General features: G+C 35.2%; 1 protein-coding gene across 1 annotated transcript in view; it reads left to right on the top strand.

Annotated features, from left to right (window-relative positions):
* Positions 1-5688, top strand: part of LOC106478118 — a 17431-nt gene extending 11743 nt beyond the window's left edge. Inside the window, exons 8-9 of the mRNA XM_022381649.1 lie at positions 603-725; positions 902-5688. Coding sequence (XP_022237357.1) covers positions 603-725; positions 902-5593 — 4815 coding nt within the window. The 3' untranslated portion in view covers positions 5594-5688. The remainder of the gene's footprint in view (positions 1-602; positions 726-901) is intronic.
* Positions 5689-12750: the final 7062 nt, after the last annotated feature.

The following is a 12750-nucleotide window of genomic DNA, read 5'->3' as shown; positions in this document are numbered from 1 at the left end:
ATAGCCAATTGTGTAGCTTTGTGCATAAATACAAACAAACCTTCATAGAGACTCGTTACAATAGAAATTGGGGTTTGCGTAATAGTGCGTAATCATTGCGTCAGACTGAGCATGATCTACTAAAGAAAAAGTAGTTTCAGAGATTGCATAGAACTGGAACATTTTTCTTATAACGTGTAATTTACCCTCAGTATATAAGCCATTTTCATGATTTATTAATTTTTTATTAAAAACATAAAGGGAGGTTTTCTTCTGCATTTTTTATGAGTTTACTTTAATAACTAAAATATTTATATAGATATATATATTCTATATTATGAGTCTATACCACCATCTGATATCAAACATATTTTGTTTAATTTAGTCCTTCGATTAATAAATCTCACTTATAAAGTCAGTCAATTTTTCATTTTTTATGTGTGTTTCCCACATAATCAGTAAATTAAATGGTTTACTTTTTATATTGCTGTACTTTTATAAGTATATATTTCACAAGTTTGCATAATTTATTTTCATTTCTCATGTAGAGGGATTTGGGTACAAAATGAATCACAGTAAAATATTCATTCGAAACTAAATGCTTCATTATTTTCTTTCAACAGCTCTGTAAGTTATCTGGAGCTCCCTGGTGGAAAGTACATCGCGAGAAAGACCAAACAGCACCTTTTGTTTTTGACAGAGACATAAAAGTTGGGTTTGACGATGAAATTAGCGTGAGACTGAAGGTTGGTCTTGATAAATAATTGTTTATGTGTCGAAAGAAAACAAGTTTCATTATTTCACAATTAATTATCTTATAAAAAAATGTGGTATTTAGCTTGTGTATTTGACATCAGAACAAATAAGTTAAAAATAGCACCCATTCCAATCATGGCTACAAGACATTTTATTTATTTTGCAGGCTAAATACATCCTTCTAAGAAAACTTGGCGGAGCCACCTTGTGGTGGATAAACGAAGATGATTCTCAAGATGATTGCGGTAGAGGTCACTATCCTCTTCTCCGTAACGTGTGGGATGTATTTTCGGACAACGTGAAGAACGGTACCAAGTTAGAGTTGGGGTTGGACGATCTCGAGGAATACCTAGAGGGTGCTGAGTCTCAGTTCGTTGATGTTGTGGATAAAGTGGGTTTGATTGATCGTATCGATGGGTATAATGTGAAAGTTTGTTCCCGACAAGGCTACTACAGACATTCCGAGGATTGTAGCCGATTCTACCGCTGTGTTAAGTTTAACCAATACAGCGAGGAGTACACTATATTTGAATATGACTGTCCACCAGGCCTCGTCTTTGATGAACGATATGAAGTATGTAACTGGCCATCGTGGTCTCCCCCTTGTGAAGGATCAGGAGAAGTCTTCCCTGTTCCTAGGGACACCTTCATTTGTCCAGGTCCTGGTTACTTTCATGATCCAGAAAACTGTAGGTGGTTCTACTACTGCATGGATTTCTGGGGTAATAGTACTCTTCAGGCTTTTGAGTTTAAATGCCCTTTTAATCTAGTATTTGATGAGGATAAGTTGTTGTGTAATTGGCCATGGTTGGTTCCAGGATGTTACAATATTTATGGACTCTTTGGAACACGAATTAGAGGATATAATGGGAATATTCCAAGAGCTAATTACCAGGAAATTGGAATAGACCCCGAATATAAACTTGGTGGCCTATATACTGATGAAAAAACTCCTTATGCTGGATATGACGACCGAATACAAGCAAGACCAGTGCTTGATGGGACAAACAAAGAATATTTAGGTCTAAGTGGATTTCATGGAAATGGATACCAAACAGGATTCCGACAACTAAGGCCATACTCAAATGGACTTCTTAATGGTCAAAAGAAGAACTATTATCTAGGACGTGGACTAGGAGGTTTATCAACGGGACCCGTTGTTAAACAAAAATATCTAATACCAGTGCCCCAGGTTGGATCTGATATTTCTACATTTTATAATGAACAAGGCAGAGCAGGATTTAATCCGCATATTTTACAAGATGGACAACAATATATCAGTCATACTGGGCAAGCTGATTTAGGGTTTATTGATCGGGGTGAACAAAGTTATGGTAGCCAAGTTGAAAATGATAGACCAGAACTCATTGATGAGGTTACAGGTGATAATCCTGTGCTTGTTAGTGAGGTCGGACAAGGCAGTCCAAATTATGATAGTCAAGTTAAACAGGGTATTCCAGTTTATGTAAGTCAAATTGAACGAGGATCTCCAGAATTGATAGAACAAGTTGAACAAGAAACACCAGGACTTGTTAGTGAGGATAAAAGAGGTAACACAGAGTTTAGTGATCAGGTTAATCAGGGTTTTCCAATATCTGTAAGCCAGGATGAACAAGGAACACAAGACTTTCAAGGTAAACTTGTACAAGGAGGACCAGGATTTGTTAGTGAAGGCAAACAAGGTGTTCCAGAAAATGTTGACTTAGTTATACAGGATAGTCCAGAGTGTGTTGAACAATGTGGACAAGGAAGTCCAGAGTTTATTGATCAAGCTAAACCAGAAACTCCAGAGTTTGTTAATCAAGATGTACAAGAAACTCCAGAGTTTTTAAATCAAGATGTACAAGAAACTCCAGAGTTTTTAAATCAAGGTATACATGTAACTCCAGGGTTTGTTGACCTAGGTAGACAAGAAACTCCAGGGTTTGTTGACCTAGGTAGACAAGAAACTCCAGAATTTGCTAATCAAAGACAAGTGACTCCAGCATTTGTCAATCAAGGTAGACAAGGAATTCCGAAACTTATTAGTCACCATCAACTTATAAGTTATGGTAATTCAGATAAGTACATCCCTGAAACCTTCTCTCCAACTGGAAAAGGATCTAGTTTCTATTATGTACCAATTGCTAGGGATCCTTACCTTGAGTCAACACCAAATAGATCATGGTTGAAAGAATTAAGTATTCGTGCACTTTTTGAAACTGGTGGACCTTACATAAAAGATCAATATCATACAAGACAACAGAATGAGCAACTTGATACTCATCAAGGAAAGCTTTTTCCGTTGGTTCCTTCGATAGGAAAGCGATTTGTGTCATATTTTATCAAAGGAGATGACGTTTTCAGAAAAGGAAACGGTGCTAGACATATTACACCAGCCAGACCAATATCGCCGTACAAACACACTCCTCTCAATCCATCGGTAATCATACATTCTCCTCAAACAAATAAAGAAATTTTCCCTTATAGAAACCAGTATGTTCTACCGGAAACACTTTATAATGGTGTCAAAAAACCTGAATACTCATATGTACCACGCAGACGGCTCCCTGTTTATCCAGGACGTCTTAATCTGAGGACTCAATATACAACAGGTCAAGAAAGGGGAATTTGGCCTGAACAAAAACCAGTTACACCTTATAAAAGACCAGTAAATGTTCCATACTTCCCTGATATTAGATCTGGTGGTTTACAACAGACTGTTATTGGCTACCAAGATACAGGAAGGCCACCCAGTGAGAGAACTTTAAATAAACAAACACTATTAGAACAACCATTAAAAATTCAAGGATTTCAAACACCTAATGAAAATTATAACTTGCATTTACCCAAATGGGAGACTTCAGCACAAGAACACAATCTTAAAAATCCCCTTAAACCCTCAGCTGTTCCTATAGCTCATGATAATTATAATATATTACCACCAAATGAATATATTTCAGAACAAGAAGTCCCAAAACAGCCCTTTAAGACTGTAAATATACTTCCACCTAGGGGAAAAATATTAGTGCAGCAAGAAGTTCCAGAACAGCCTTTAAAGACTTTAAATATACCAGTGACTGGAGAATATTATAAAATACCACCATCTACTGTCATTTTAATACAGGAAATTCCAGATCAAATACCAGAGACCTTAGATGGTGAAAATTATGATCTGCCGCCAAGTATTCAGGAAGTTCCGATACAGCAACAAATTTCAGAAGATCCGAAAAATGCTCCAAACATACCAATTACTTCTTATGATTACGAGCAACCGCCACCTAATGGAGAGATTTTGTTACAACAAGATATTCTAGAACAACCACTGAATCCCGTAGATGTACCAATATCTGATATAAATTTTGAACCACCACCACCTAATGATGTTCCAACAGATGGTGAAAATTATGATCTGCCGCCAAGTATTCAGGAAGTTCCGATACAGCAACAAATTTCGGAAGAACCGAAAAATGCTCCAAACATACCGACTATTGCTGATGATTACGAGCAACCCCCACCTAGTGGAGAGATTTTATTACAACAAGATATTCTAGAACAACCACTGAATCCCGTAGATATACCAATATCTGATATAAATTTTGAAACACCACCACCTAATGATGTTCCAACAGATGGTGAAAATTATGATCTGCCGCCAAGTATTCAGGAAGTTCCGATACAGCAACAAATTTCAGAAGAACCAAAAAAGGCTCCAAACATACCAATTACTTCTTATGATTACGAGCAACCGCCACCTAATGGAGAGATTTTGTTACAACAAGATATTCTAGAACAACCACTGAATCCCGTAGATGTACCAATATCTGATATCAATTTTGAACCACCACCACCTAATGATGTTCGAACAGATGGTGAAAATTTTCCTCCAGTTAGGGAAGTTTTGATTCAACCAGAAGTTCCTGGTACTTCATTGGAAGGAAAAAATGAGAATATCGAACAACCCATAGAAAATCCAATTATAGCACCCCCTGATGGCAAGAATTATGTACCACCTGGTAGTGAAGAAATAATAATACAACAAGAATTCCCTGTTTTGCCAGATGAATTCGGGAAAGAAGGAATTGGACAAAAATTAAATCAACCCACTATTCCATTTTTTAATGAGAATTTTGATTCAGTCCCACAAGAAGGGTTAAAATATGGGTATTCTGATCAAACAAACGAATCTCCACCTCTACTGCCATTAGGCGGAGAGCCTGATTTATTGCTACCTAATGGGGAGGCTGTAATACAAAAAGAACCAGACACTGTTGGTATAGTACCAGAAGATGTAAGTGATAAACAATCATTAGAAGCTGCAGCTCTACGACCACCTGGTGGCGAGTTTGCTCAACCTCCCTTAAATATAGAAACTCCTGTACAAGAAGTAATTCCAATTGTTTCTGAAAACCTGGATGAGGACATAATTGAAGAAAAACCGTTTATAGTTGAAGATTCACCGCCATCTGATTATGAGGTTCTTCTCCAGCGTGTAGAACCAATAAGTGAAACTCCTCTAAAACCTGTGCCGAATGACTTTCCTTACATTGACAATGTTAAAGACATTCCGCGAGAAGATACACTGAAAATTAATCAAGAGATACCGGAAGAAGCGGATAATCTGGATCGATTCCGTAGCCCTCTAGCGGGAAAGTTAGCTGTAAAGGGGCGAAACAACATTCCTGTAACAGCTTGTACCCGTCCTGGCTTGTTTCGACACCCAGATGATTGTGGAAAGTTTTATGAATGTTACTGGGACAAAACTATTAATAAATTTACCTTGCACATATTCAGTTGTCCTGTCAAACTAGTGTTCGACGAGCATATTCTAGGCTGTGGTTCTTCATGGTCAGGGCTTCCTTGTGTGACAAAGAAATAGGAAATTATTTTATTGATTAGATTATCCTCTAAGGGTGAAAGACTTATCGCGATAGTATTTGATGAAAGATTATTGATTCTCATTAAGTTAACAAACGATGAACTTATACAAAATTAGTGTTAATTTAGAACTTCCAAGATATTAAAGAGGGGAATATGCACACACACACACCAACACATTATCGTATAAAGTTTTTAGAAATGCTAAAGCATTATTGAAGCTTATGAAAAAGCATGGTGCTAAGATCTCTAATGAAATGTTATTTTCTATTTTCATATATTGTTTTCAGGGAATTGTTTTGTTGTTGCTTGGTTTCAATAAATATTAAAAAATGAAAAATGGTTTCGTTTAATGTTTTCATTTATAGTTTTACACGATAAAAATTTTGGTTCGAAATCTTCAAATTCCTATTTTTGAGATAGCATTTTTTTAGTTATCCATATATAAATTCAGTCTTGCCAATGAATAGTATTTATTTGTTTGTTTTTAAGTATAAAGCTACTCGATGAGCTATTTGTGCTCTTCTCACTGAGTGTATCGCGACCCGATTTTTGGTGTTATATACCCTCAGGCTTATTGCTGAATCACCAGAGGAAATAATTAATAATAAGTAATACACTTTCACATTTGGTAATTTCCTTTTACCCGACAGAAAATACTTATAGACTATTTACACGTAGATATCCATCACAACGATGAAAATTCTAAACGATACATATCGAGACATTTGATTGATTTATAACAAAACAGAATTTCTCAAATGGTATTAACAAGCCAGAAACATAGTTTTAAGTACGTACGATCGTGTACAGCCAAACGGTACTAAATCCCACCCCACTGAATTTTTGTAAACATGTAAGAGAGAGATATCTGATATTTATAAAAGTATTCCAGTCAAACTGTACTAAAACCCACGTGATTCAGTCTATTCAAGCTCGTGAAAGAGATAACCGATACACAAGTTCAATACGGATATTTGGAACAGTCTATTGGTCAAACTTGGAAACAAACGGTAAAAAAATATTTTGCATACGTATGTCATTAGGAGTTCCATATTATCCTGGTACATGAATGAAGGCTAGAACAGACAACCGGTATTCTGTCGCGAGTAATGAAAGATGCTAAGCAGTGTTAACTTTAGAACAGCGTATTGTGTTGGCGGAGCTGTACTGTTATGACCAACCTAAGATGTAAACTATGCATAGCTGTTGCATTCAGCAGATTGGCTAGAAAGCTCTCTATAAGCGCCTGGTCACCACGCTTTCCTGGCCTCAAATGTGATGACTTCTGGTTATGGACTTTATGGAGATGAGGGTATATCGCCTTAACCAATAAGTATTCCTCACTAAGACTAAGGTTCGAGCTACTCTTGTAGAGATGTTGAATGCTATAATATCCAATACTCTTATCATGATGGACGTGGTAATTGAAAATAATGATGACAGCATTGGCAGATGCTACAGAAGAACCCCTTATGTCATTTCCATAAAACATCGAATAGTTACCTATGTACACAACACCATTCTCTAGTATGGTACATAATCGTCTCTACAGGCTATTTAAAACACCCGCACAGACTGTAATCGCCCGATAGAAGCATAGTTAAATTGTACTACACTCTGCCTTAAGATGCTTCATTAGAGAAATAAGAAACATAATTCATGCTTTCCAGACAAAGTAACATCCTTAATCCAGTGATAGATGTAACTGATGTTTACAAGACAAACCAAATAATATCCTTAACTTAATGAGAGATATAACTGATATAAAACTAGTCGACCCAAACGTGTTCGTTTCTTTCCAAAACTAATCTCTTAAGATAAGCGAGGAAAATAACTGATGTATAAAAGCAATCGAGCCCACTAATAAATCACCTAAAGATAATCTATTTCAAGATAAATATATATAATTGATTCATAAAAGCAGTCCATTTAAACTTGGTACATTTTACATCAATTAATCTGTATAGCCAAATGAAAGATGTAAGTCGTATATAAACAAAGTACCAGACGGTATTATATCCAATTGAATTTAACCTCTTTAAACAAGTGAGATCGTTGATAGTTTCACACAAGTATCGTCGTGCTAATTATTACAAATTTGAGAAAAAGCATTACATACAGTTATTCTGAAGCTCAACCTAAATATTTCTGAGCTAGAGCTGATTGTATATTTATATCAGTTAAACTGAAGCTCAACCTAAATATTTCTGAGCTAGAGCTGATTGTATATTTATATCAGTTAAACTGAAGCTCAACCTAAATATTTCTGAGCTAGAGCTGATTGTATATTTATATCAGTTAAACTGATGAATTAACTGAGACGCCTGACGTACATGCCATAGTATACGTTTGTTTGTTTTGTTGTTAAGCGCAAAACTACACAATGGGCTATCTGTGCTATGCCCACCACGAGTATCGAAACCTGGTTTTTAGAGGTGTGAGCTCTCAGACATGCCGCTGAGCCACTGGGGGTGGTGGGGGGTATGTCATAGTACGTTGTCGTTGTATGAACATCCTAAATGTATGAGGCTAATAACGTGGTACAACCAACATATTAGTAACCTTGAAATAATTCTAATTCATTCACTTAACATTGACATGTAGTGTAACAGAAAATCAACATTATATCTCCACCTTCTCTAATTACACAATCTGATGCGTTGTTCGTATTTGTAATTTAGTGAAACCATGGTTATTCGTTTTAAACTAAAGTAGTATTAGGGGTTTGAGAAGTTTTCCAAAAATATTTTCCCAATCTCCAAGTCCCCTTTCATTTTAAGGTTTGGTAGGCACTAACTGTAGGACCCTAGGAGGGTATATTTAGTACCTGTTTATTTTAGCGTTTAAACTTTAAATTGGGATTTTATAAACCTTCGTAGTTTAGGCGTGCCTGGCCCTTGTTTCGGTTTTCTGACAGCAGTTCACTAATTTTCATCTACTGACCCCGTTTATTATTCCAACTAGTTTCATGGTTCTTAATATAGGAAATCCCAGATTACTTTAACGTGAATTGTAACTCCTACCTAATCACGACATTTTTTTATTTTTAGTTTTAACATCATTGGAGAGCATAATATAAAAACTTGATAGTCTAGCATATGTTACTTAAAAACTTTAGTTATTTATCTATGACTAAGCTATCTGCTAGAACCCTAAACTACTTGTTGTTCAACGCAAAGAACACAATGGGTTGCTATCTGTGTTTTGACCACCACAGGCATCAAAACCTGATTTTTAGCATTATAACTCCTCAGAGTTACTTCTGAGTTGCTGGGGGTGGGGGATAATAATCATAAAAGAAAAGTATGGAGCATAATCAGTTTAAAACAAAAAATTATGTTCGATAGTATTATCTAAATGTGTTACAAATCGAAAAGAATGCTTATACCGAGGGGGTTGAAACAATCATAAACTGTTCAAAAATTGATAAGTAAACCATGATATACCGAGGGAGTCGAAACTATCATAAACTGTTCAACAATTGATAACTAAACCATTATATACCGAGGGAGTCGAAACTATCATAAACTGTTCAACAATTGATAACTAAACCATTATATACCGAGGGAGTCGAAACTATCATAAACTGTTCAACAATTGATAACTAAACCATTATATACCGAGGGAGTCGAAACTATCATAAACTGTTCAACAATTGATTCATAAACTGTTCAACAATTGATAACTAAACCAATATATAGAATCTTCGATTTTCACATTTTTCGAGTAAATATTTAATTATATAAAATGAGAACTTTTCTCATGTTTTAGATATTACTACATTCATACCACGTTCCCTTCTACATCTCTTCCGTATTTGTCAATGCATTTCTTACATATTTTTTACCATAGTAGTTCTCAGTTGTTTGTGTTTGCTGACCACCCGAGTATTTTTTTTTTATCCTACTGTGGTATTTCCCTAGAGAAAATGATTCCCTTAAAGAGTATTAGATATATAACGGGAGGATTAGCAGGATGTTTTATGAAGCGATAATAATTTAGTTAAAAGTAATTTAGTGTTAGCAACTAAATAGATTGAGCGTGTAACAAACTATGAAAACAATCTTTATTGATCAAAGACACAAAACAGTGCGTGTGTCTTTGCTGATGGATGCTGAGCAGTCTACTTTCACTGGATTCGTGAGTTGATTAGACTGTCATCTTCACTCAAACTGTATTCCCGCTAATCAATTCACCCACGATCTGATACATGAGTGTATTAAAACTAAAGTTTCTTACTTAATGAAAAGCGTGGAGTTTACCCATAGTGAATAGCTGTAAATACGAGACTGGTCATTCTCGTTTAAACATAGGGGAGACCTTAACCTCGTGATATCGTCTGACCTACCACTGAACGACACTAGCTGTTGACATTTTTCCATAACGTGCAGCATTAAAGCCCCCCCCCCCTACCCACACACACACACTGCCATGGGCAGGACATGTGTCACCTTTATAGAATGACAAGGAGCGAAGGCAGCTAGAATGAAATCAACTTAACAATTTTCTTGAACACGCGTCGTGGGAAAATTACGTAGGATTAGAATAAACAAAAATTTTGAAAATGAGAGGGCAGAAAACGCATGATATGCCTGCATACCACATCGCCAACTACAGTGAGATCTATACACTATGTTGTTGCCTCCTCTCCGTAATTATGCAACCTTTCCATGAAACACCTAAAAGGAACCAGCAAACCACAGATTGAGAACTGTCGAGAGTCCTACTTATAATTGGAAAAGTATGACTATACTAAGGACTTAGGGGCCCGGGGCAATTTTTGAAGCGAGATCCTCAGAACTGAATTTCATATATATCAGTCAAATGCAATTCAATATTATTTATTAACTGCAGTTTCAGCAACACAAAAACACAAGAGATGGGTAGATAATATAAAAAATACTAATTTTAATATTTATGATAAATATAAAATAATGTCATCGAATTTTTTCAATAAATACGATTAACGACAGCGAAGTTTTTTTAATATTTGTTGTTAGCAAATATTTGTTAAAAGAACAAGTTAAAGAAAATTATAAAATATTAGGTTTATATGAAACGACTGAAGTTGCTGCTATCATAGTGACACAGTTGCAAACGTTTTTGTTTTTTCTTCAAGGGGACGTCCAATTTTTGGTTAATTTTCGCCCTTTTAATTGAGAGGAAATTGCAATATTTGCCGCCACCCCCCCCCAAAAAAAACATAGGGCTTTGTGGATAAGTACAGTATTAGTTACTTAATATTCACAACACTTCACCTTATATACGGTCTGAAATATCATGTGTTAACGGCTATGGTACCATACTAATGTTACTAAAATAACCAGAACATTGGCCCATGGACAGGATTTCTTTTTTAATTTGTTCCTTTCACAGAACTCGAAATTGAAAAGTTGCTACTACAAAATGCCACGTGACTGATTGAGGCTAGAGGTGAGTACACTAGTCTGCTAACAAGAGTAGACTAGTTTTGTAGAGTGATCTTTACGTAATATATCAAATAAAATAGTTGAATAACTTTTTTTTTATCATCACTCAGGTGTTTGTATCTTACAACTGGTAATTATATTGGTAATATTTCTTATGTTTTACCAACTTAATACTAGTAATTATCAACTAGAAAAGCTTCCAGTTTCTTTCCGTTTTTTAACATAAATTGACTTGTATTTCTGCAGTTCACCCCCTCGTGCTTTAATCACATTTTCAATGCTACGTAAGGCTGTAAGTAATCTCGGGCTATGTAGCGTATTCTGGTGTCTGAGCCGTAATAATGAAACTTGAATGTCGAAATGTTTAACAACTGAAACAGGTACAAAAATGGGGCTAGAGTTCAATTCAAGTTGTTTTTTACATTGTAGGGAAAACAAAAACCAAATTAGAGTTTGAAAAGTAAACATATTTATAAATTACATATTTGTACTCATAACGTTTCAATTTTCAGGTATTCTGCTATTTAATCAAATGTCATAGGTTGAGATTTACAGAGACATTCGACCACAGACAGGATTTAAAACTATCACAAAAGAATATATGGCAGATCAGAGTTAAAACTTGGGAATTAATCTTGGATAGAGGAAAGCTAGAAATCCAATTTCGCGAAAAATATAAAAACTGATTTTCATTGTCGAAATTAAAGGCTACAAAAAATGCAACCATTAATATGAGGAATAAAGTCGTATTAATTTTATATAAAGATTTGTTTCACATGTTTGAAAGTGGAGACATGATAAAAGGAATGATAGATTTCTTGTCTCCGTTTTAGCAAAAAGCTACAAAATGGAATCTCTGAACACTATCCACCTATGGGAATCGAACCCCGGATTTTTGCGTTTTAAGTATATAAGCTTACCACTGACTCACCGGGGGAAGGTAATGATAGAGATTCAAATGTAATGTATAAAGATCTAGACGGTTCGAATTAAATATTTAAAATACTAGCCCAAAGAATTCAAAGTTATAACTTATACTTTAAACCACGGTATAAAAATATTGATAAATTCAGCTAAGAAATGTTCAAATTTGCAGCAGATTGAAAACGGTGAGAGAATTCACTGTTTTCAAGAATACTTTACTTCATATAGTTCCCTTGCTAATATTATAAAATAGAGAGAAAGAGGCCCGCACAATAATTGTTGTGTATTTCGACTTAATTACTAATAGTAATCAACAAAAGGCACTTTACTGTTAGTGTTACTACTTCACAAAAACAAGAGTGTAAGGAAATTCTTTCTGTGACACACATTGACGTTGAATATATATCACAAGAAATAAAGTGTAAGTAGACGATGTATATGCATTTTGAAATATATTTATATGTTTATATGAAGCTTATAGAAAACTTATCTAAAAAAGAATTAATGCTCCTGAGGGCCATTTCTGTGTTCGATGATGCATGAACGAACAGAATATGATAGAGATGCAAAAGATACCGGTACAACAGAATTATATTAGTGATTGTTAGTAAAGTGCCATTGAAGATAAAATCAAACTTTATTTGGAGATTTCTCAATACACAATCCAAGTTAGAGCAGTTCATTACTTTAGCTATTGTTTGTGGTTGAATTGTTTGTTTGTTTGTTTTGTTTTGAATTTCGCGCAAAGCTACACGAGGGCTATCTGTGCTAGCCGTCCCTAATTTAGCAGTGAAAGACTAGA

This window comes from Limulus polyphemus, unplaced genomic scaffold, assembly GCF_000517525.1.
Source record: "Limulus polyphemus unplaced genomic scaffold, Limulus_polyphemus-2.1.2 Scaffold181, whole genome shotgun sequence".
In the NCBI taxonomy this organism is placed as follows: domain Eukaryota; kingdom Metazoa; phylum Arthropoda; class Merostomata; order Xiphosura; family Limulidae; genus Limulus; species Limulus polyphemus.
The sequence above is the reverse complement of the archived record's forward strand: the minus strand, read 5'-3'. Positions and strand labels throughout refer to the sequence as shown.